The following is a 7,809-nucleotide window of genomic DNA, read 5'->3' as shown; positions in this document are numbered from 1 at the left end:
GGGATTTTAAGTCAGTAAGTAGTTTGAGCGTTAGGAACTGTTTTATAAAAATTGTGTTTTGTTGTACTTCGCACACATATATACACACACGCACTGACACACACAGACTCACACACACACACACCTGCATACACAACACTCACATAGCCAATTGTTTAATAATGAACTACTTAAAAGAAATGTGTACAAATTAACATAATGCGTTTATAAAGAAAAGCTTTCTACAACAAACACACACACACACACACACACACACACACACACACACACACACACACACACACACACACACACACACACACACACACACACACACACACACACACACACACACACACACACACACACATACACACACAACAAATTGATTTTGCACATTGAAAACATTAAAAACAAAACGGATTTTCGCTAGATTAAGTTTACATTAAAAGGAAACAATTATTAAACAATGAAATTATTTTTACCTGTGTATTTTAATTAGCATAATTTATCAACAACAACAACAACAACAACAAAGCGAAACAACAAATAATCTACATTTACAAAGACGTTTTCTAGTAATTACCACACACACACATACACACACACACACGCTTAACTTTTAAGTAGTTTGGTTTTTAATTTTAATATTCTATTTTTTTTTGTGTAATAAACAACAATTATTTGCAATTATTTTACACATTTGTTTATTTCGATATGGGAAAGAATACCCTGTAGAGAAGAAAAAAACGCACGTCAATTTTGGTATTTAAATACCGCATTGCATTTGGCTTTTCTTTTTTTTTGGTTTTTCCATTTTCGCTCCAGTTTTGCAGTTCACATAACGGAACATTCATATCCACTAAAAAACAAAGCACTCGGAAAAAAAGGTGCGCATGCTGTATATATATATAAAAAAAAACGCGCTTACAATAATTTCTAGCTTTTCCACAAAACGAACGAGCAGGAGTATAACAACAACAACAACAATGATAAAAAAAAAGAAAAACACAAAAAATTTCCTAGCTAAGGGTTTCAGTTCTTAACTCTGATTTTCTCTCAAAGCAAAGCGAAAGTAAAATACATATACATATATAGCAATAATTGTAATTGTAATCTACACACACACACAGAAGAAGAAGAAGAAGAGGAAGAAGAGGAAGAAGAGGAGGACAGTAGGAAAAGAAAAACAAAACATATAACGCAACAATTGACAACAAGCATTCATGAATAACAAAACAAAAAAAAAATGAAAAATGAATTAAAACCAAAATGGAGGGAACAGTTTTTTTAAAAACCAACTCAATTTACGAGTTCAACAATTTTCTAAGAAATAAAAAACAAAAAAAAAAAAAGAAAACTGCGTTTGGCACGCGTTTCCACTAGAGCGCCAAGATGCGCACGCAGTGGAAACAGGCGCAAAAATTACACACACACACAGACATTTATGAGAAAACCAATTGTAAAGTAGACTTAAGTGAGGCTTAAAAAACAATTGAAAGCAAAGCAAAAAAAAAAAAAATAGAATTAAAAAAGAAAAAACATTACATAAGTGCATTAAGCGTTGGATAAAGTTTAGAGGAGATAACCATTTACTAGCCCAGCCCCTAGCCTAAAAGTATGCAATTATTAAGTTAAACATTTGTTAAGGTTAGGTCGAGGTTAGTTTTACGGCACGACACACACACACACACACACACACACACACACGCACGCACACGTGTGTACATAGGCCAAATTCCAATTTGCAAAATTATACTTAGGCGGCAAACAAACCAACTTAAGCGACAAAAACATCAAATAACAATTGAGAAAAATATATATAAAAAAAAATTGCAATTTGTTTCTAAAACAAATATAAATACATGCATATACATATAAATACATAAATTAGACGAAGATGCGAATTTGCGCTGAGGTGGGAAATGAAATGTATGTCAAACCGAGAATCTAGCTACAGAATTGCATATTATAAACAATTATAATAATTAATTATATAACGGACACACACACACACACATACACACACAAAATGTTGTTGTAGTCAAATTACAAATGAAGTCTTGTTTTTGTCGAAGAAATAGTGAAAATCAAGAAAACAAATCAAGTCAAATTTTAAATGCAAGCAAAAACTTAAAATTTAAATTATAAAAAAAACCAAAAAATAAACCGAAAATAAATCAAATAATTTTTTGCAAGTTCTTTATAACTAATAAAGGTTTTTTGGCAAGCAGATGAAAAAAAAACACACACACATTTTTCCAATACAAATAAAAAGAAAAGCAAAACGCAAATCAATTTAAATCGAAATGTTTCTTTTTTTTTGTTAGTTACACAACACTCTAGCTCTCTGGCGGCATGCTACAACACTGGCTCAGGCATATTTGGTGTAATATTGAGTTGTGGCCTGACGTTGACCTACTGAACTGTAGAATGCAATTAGCTTGCGCTCGAATTCATCGCCGCCCGCATGACTATTGTCTAGCCAGGCCTCCAGCAGAATGTTCGCATCGTAGTTATCGCTCACCTTTTCCAGCTCGTCTGGAATGGGGATTTAGCTTGTGTTAATCTTTCAGTTTTGGATGGTCAGCTACTCACTCATGACCATTTCCTTGATTTCCCACTCGCAGTCGTAGCGCTGCGTTAGAAACTGCAGAAATTCCAATAACTTGGACGTGGTCAGCTCCCAGGTAATGCAATGCTCCCTGATCAACTCATCATCGTTCCAGAGTCGGACGCGTCTCCACATGTGCTCGGTTCGCAGCCTGATCTCGCTCAGCGTTTCCAGTATGTGCTTCATCTGGTTGTAGGCCTTATCGAGTCGCTTGAAGAGTTTATGTATACGTTTCTTTGTATGCCGCAATTCGCGTGATCTTTTCGCATTGTTCAATTGATTTTCGCTCTCAAAGATTTTTGCACACAGTTCGGCATAGATTTTCATTTGATCGCCACCTTTTAGCACACCTTGCTGCCAGCTCAGGGCATCGATTTTGATTGTCGCGGGTATAACATTCAGTTCCTTTATAATATTGTGCGAATTCATGTTGGCCAACGACATTTAATTGCACGCGATGGGAACTAGAAGTTTTCAAATTGTGGCATCCAGTGTTGTACAATGCGAGCAAGTCGCATGAAGTGTGTGCCAGGTTTCTGTGTTGCCGCACACTGTTTTTTTCAGTGCCATTCCTTTGCTGCTTCTTCTTAAAACTATCGTCGGAAATTGCATTAGCTTTTGTTGTTTCCTGCTCTCACTCTCACTCTCTCTTATTGGGAGAGAGAATAGCTTGAATGAAAGCTCTTATTAGCATTGTTATTATCGCCTTTTTGACAGTGTTGTGCAATGCCAGCAAGCTACAGGTTACATATGTTATTCAACTATCGCATGAAGCGTTTTCAATGAATGCTTTGCGAAGCTCTTCTTGCAAGACAAAAGAGGGAGAGAAAGAGAAAGCGAAGGAAAGCCCCGAACAGCAAAGCGAACTGATAGAGAGAAAGCTTAACATTATGTAGACCCCGTTAACAGCTGAGTGCTGTGCAATATCGCACGACACGTGTCAAGCATTCGCGCGTTAGCCAACACTGTTGTCCTTTGTTATTCCTTTCGGCCAATTCGATCGCGGCATAATAAGACAAGCTGTAAGCAGCTAGAGCAGCGCATTAATTGAGCGCTTGTTACAAGCAACTCCTCCACGTTTTCCCCTCCTCCCGGGCAATTAGCTGCCGGCTAGTTGCGGCCATTTTACCTTTACTTTGCTTCTGCTTTCGGGATCGTTGCAGCCTGTCAGCCCGAGCTGCAGCCATGAGTTACGGTGCGTTGATTGCGTTTAAGGCCTGATTGCAACAACAACAACAACAACAACAACAGAATTTGCTGTTCTTTTGAGGTGAGCGCGCGGCAAACTGGTTTTTCGCTTTTGGTTCTGCATTAATTATCAACAAATCATTTTTGTAGCACTGAAGGGCGCATTTATCAGCGATTATGCATGATGGAGCGAGCGATCGCTCCGAATAGAATGGCAGCGGGAAGGGGGGGGGGGGGAGATTGGAGGCAGCTTTGGCCAAGTGTCGCAGAACATGTGTACCTGCCTGGCAGCTGCCGACGATTGCGGCGAGCGGATGTGGCACAAATTGAAGCAGGCTTTTAGAGATTCACGTCGATCTTGACGTGCCGCCACCGAATTTGTCAGCCAAAGACGGACACAATGATGGGCAGCGGCCGGAGGCCGCAGGCTGTTGCTCGGCAGCACAAGGATGCGGCGTCCAGGCGTCGGCGACATGACATGCCGTTGATAAGCAGAAAAAAAAGAAAAACGAAAAACAAAAAAACCAAGCTCAGCACAAAAAACGCGCTCTTCGCATTGCAATTAAGATATTTTTATGTAAATTAATGAAAACAGCGAGCGGCAGACGCGGCAGACGCAGCAGAAGGTTGCCAGATCGACGCAGATATGCAGCAGCAGGAGCAGACATATGTAAGGGTGGGGGAGGGGGGGGGGAGTGAGAGGGGAATTGTGCGGAGCATGCGTGCAACTTACAAATAAGTACAAGCCGCAGCGACTGCAAAGTCCAATTGCGACGAAAACTGTGCGCATTTTTAATTGGAAAGCGCACACAAAAAACCAAGTGTGCTCTGCTCGGAGAGTGCACGACTAGCAGATGCCCTGTTAACAGCTAAGCAACATCTTTTTGTAACTACTTATTTCATACACTTATATATCTCTATACATCTAAAACTGTTTGTCCCGACGGACTGACTCACTCTGACTTCCTTACTGACCGACTGACTGACTGATTGCTGTGTGGAAAACATATTGAAATTCGTCTGATGGATGCTCCGCACTTTTTGAAAATACATCCTTCCTTGGTAGAAATAGTTGTCAAAAATGTATTGGGTGGTATTCATTTCCAATGACCTATAAGAAAAATTGAGACGTGTTTAAATTTTTGGCAAAATCAAAGCTTTCTCGGTGGAAAGTGTGATTCAACGATATTTTAACATACACATACACACACACACACACACACACACACACACACACACACACACACACACACACACACACACACACACACACACACACACACACACACACACACACACACACACACACACACGCACACACACGCACACACACGCACACACACACACACACACACACACGCACACACACGCACACACACGCACACACACACAAACACACACACACACACACATACATACATACATACATACATACATACATACATACATACATACATACATACATACATACATACATACATACATACATACATACATACATACATACATACATACATACATACATACATACATACATACATACATACATACATACAACATACATACATACATCAACATCTACCTATATACATGCATATACATCTACCTACATACAAACATCTACCTACATACATACATCTACATACATATCTACTTACCCGCCCACCTCCTCCTGCGCCGCCTCCTCCTGCTCCGCCGCCTCCTCCACAGTTGCTCCTCCAGGCCGTCGGAGCCAAAGTGCCCTGCCTAGTTGAATTTCAGCAGGCCCTACTTTAATTTTTGAGAATCGAGGAGGACAGCACCTGGAAGAAATTCGTTTTATTTAAATTTGCAGCACAGCCACAAATGAGCTTCGTCTGCATTTGTTATTAGAAAACAAACATGCGTGCATACATATATACAAAAATGCACACACACATGCATGCATGCACTAACACACACACGCCCACATACACACGCCCACACACACACAAACACACACACATATATAATACTTATTATAAAAAAAACTTATTAAAAGCGTCTGTGCCTCTTCCTGCATATAATTTCCTTCTTTAATAAGATCGGTGCTTATTGTCCGATCGTTTTGAAATTTGGAATGCATAAAGATGACAATTTACCAAAAATCAAGGCTTTAACCGCAAAGTTGCAATTACTTTGTTACATTTTGGGGGAGGTTTAAAAAAACGTGAAATATTTTGTATAATTAAGCCTCTCTCTTGTTCTTCCTTGTGAGAACCGATACTTATCGATCTTTTCATTTTTAAGGGAACTGAAAGTTATCGATAATTTGTATTAAAGGTGAACTGCTCGTGAAATTGAATTAACATTCCGAGAAAATTCAAAAGTCAGTCTGTGATATTGACTAGATCAGACTGATGAAGGATCCTGCTCCCTCTAAAACATGGGCACAACTTCAATATACCCTTGCCAATTATATGGGTGCAGGGTATATAAAAAGCGCAGCCGAAGCAGCCACAGCTTCGGCCTGCAGCCAATGGACAACGATCGGAAACAGCAAAAAAAAAAAAAATGTGACGCACCGAAAATTTATTGTCTCATGATGCGCTGAAAAAGCGAAGCCGTCGTCCAACGAGCTGAGCTGCATGTCGAATGGCCAGAGCAAACAGCAAAAAGGCCGCGGGCAGAGCAATCGCAGGCGGGACGAGGGGATGCCAAGAAGTAGAAGGCACAGCTCGGCGATCGGCTGGGCTGCAACTCCTGCGCTCCTTCTCCGTCTCCTTCTGGCTCGGCATTTATGTCTGGCACTTGACACATTTTGTTATGGCATTTCCAGCTACCGCGCGCAGCTCTGACTTTGTTGACCCAATCAAAATTCCTGGACCTTGCACTTGAATGCGTTTAATTTGTAAGCTCGCCGGGTCGCAAACTGTCGCTCGGCTCAAGTGTTGAATCGCATGTACAGACATGAGAATCGGCACAAGAATCTCTGACGCTGCATCTGCAATATGTTAACTATCGACTACAATTGTGTGCACTTATGGGACGGCATCATGATATTATAGCTGGTTAAATCAGCTCAGGATGCTGATAAAGCAACTGAGACAAGAGATTATCTCATTATCAGAGCAGCAAATTGAGCTTGGAATGGAATTCCAGTCCTTTTCTTAATCAAGCTAATCTTAAGCCCGAAACAAGGCTTATTTGAAGAGGTATTGATTTACATTAAGTGGACTTGGGGTCTCTATCCTACCCAAACTGGACTTCATATATGTGTAAAGCTAGGTTTACGAACCGAACTTAAGGCTCGGGCATAGTTGCACATCTTGAACCGCACCAGACGACAATATTTGCAGCCAACCTGAAAGGATAGCCCAATCTATGTTAATTGTACAATGCAGATCTTTTAGACATCAAAGTATTCAGTCTGCAATCTTGTTAGGCATATAGCTTCTTTGCAGCTCAATTGATTCTTATAGCTAATGCCATGCCTTGATCTTGGTTTGATCTCTAGATTTGACATCTAAAATCCCCATAAACAAGTTCCGACATCCATAAATTTGTCTCTTTTCTGCTTTTCCGCTCTTCTAGATTGTTTTTGCCAGTCTCTCTATGCTCCATTTGCAGCTGCTCTTTGAACTCAACCAGGTCTTGAGGTTTTGCATTTGCCTTCGGGCGTATTGCTGATACCCATTTTGCGGCATAAGCCAAGCTATTTGCCTGCTTATCTGTGCCGACTTCCTCTTGGCCTCTTGGCCACTTAATAAGGGGCTTCAACTAGGCGTGTGGGGTGTCCAGCCTACAGAGCAATGCAGCTGCTGCCTGTAACCAGTCCCACTTCCAGTCACAGTCTCACTCCCAGTCCCAGTTCTAGTCTCAGCTCGTCGCAGCTCCAATTGCAGCTCCAGATTGTTGCCGGTAGCGTTTGCTGATCGCTGGCCAGGGCCAGGGCAGCTGGATGGGCGGCTGGCAGGGCGCAAGTTGATTTATTCTAATCTGTATAAGCATGGCTATAATAAAGCAAAAGTGCCCACTGAGTGGACAATGCTGGCCAGCAGCTCTTGGCC

General features: G+C 40.9%; 1 protein-coding gene across 1 annotated transcript; it reads right to left on the bottom strand.

Annotated features, from left to right (window-relative positions):
- Window positions 1-2,233: 2,233 nt before the first annotated feature.
- LOC115762667 lies at window positions 2,234-3,100 on the bottom strand. Its single transcript, XM_030704980.1, has 2 exons — window positions 2,578-3,100; window positions 2,234-2,520 (listed from the first exon to the last, which is right to left on the bottom strand). Exons 1-2 carry the CDS (start codon window positions 3,035-3,037, stop codon window positions 2,354-2,356), a joined length of 627 nt encoding a protein of 208 aa, XP_030560840.1. The 5' UTR covers window positions 3,038-3,100; the 3' UTR covers window positions 2,234-2,353.
- Window positions 3,101-7,809: the final 4,709 nt, after the last annotated feature.

Source organism: Drosophila novamexicana, unplaced genomic scaffold (assembly GCF_003285875.2).
Source record: "Drosophila novamexicana strain 15010-1031.04,08,12 unplaced genomic scaffold, DnovRS2.1 tig00000644-arrow-pilon, whole genome shotgun sequence".
Lineage (NCBI taxonomy): Eukaryota > Metazoa > Arthropoda > Insecta > Diptera > Drosophilidae > Drosophila > Drosophila novamexicana.
The sequence above is the reverse complement of the archived record's forward strand: the minus strand, read 5'-3'. Positions and strand labels throughout refer to the sequence as shown.

Bases quoted from the DNA above. Each gene is read 5' to 3' on its own strand.
- LOC115762667 (XM_030704980.1), bottom strand. From the start codon at position 3,037: ATGTCGTTGGCCAACATGAATTCGCACAATATTATAAAGGAACTGAAT. The intron at 2,521-2,577 runs GTGAGTAGCTGA...TCCCCATTCCAG, and splicing joins AATCAAGGAAATGGTCATGA to ACGAGCTGGAAAAGGTGAGC.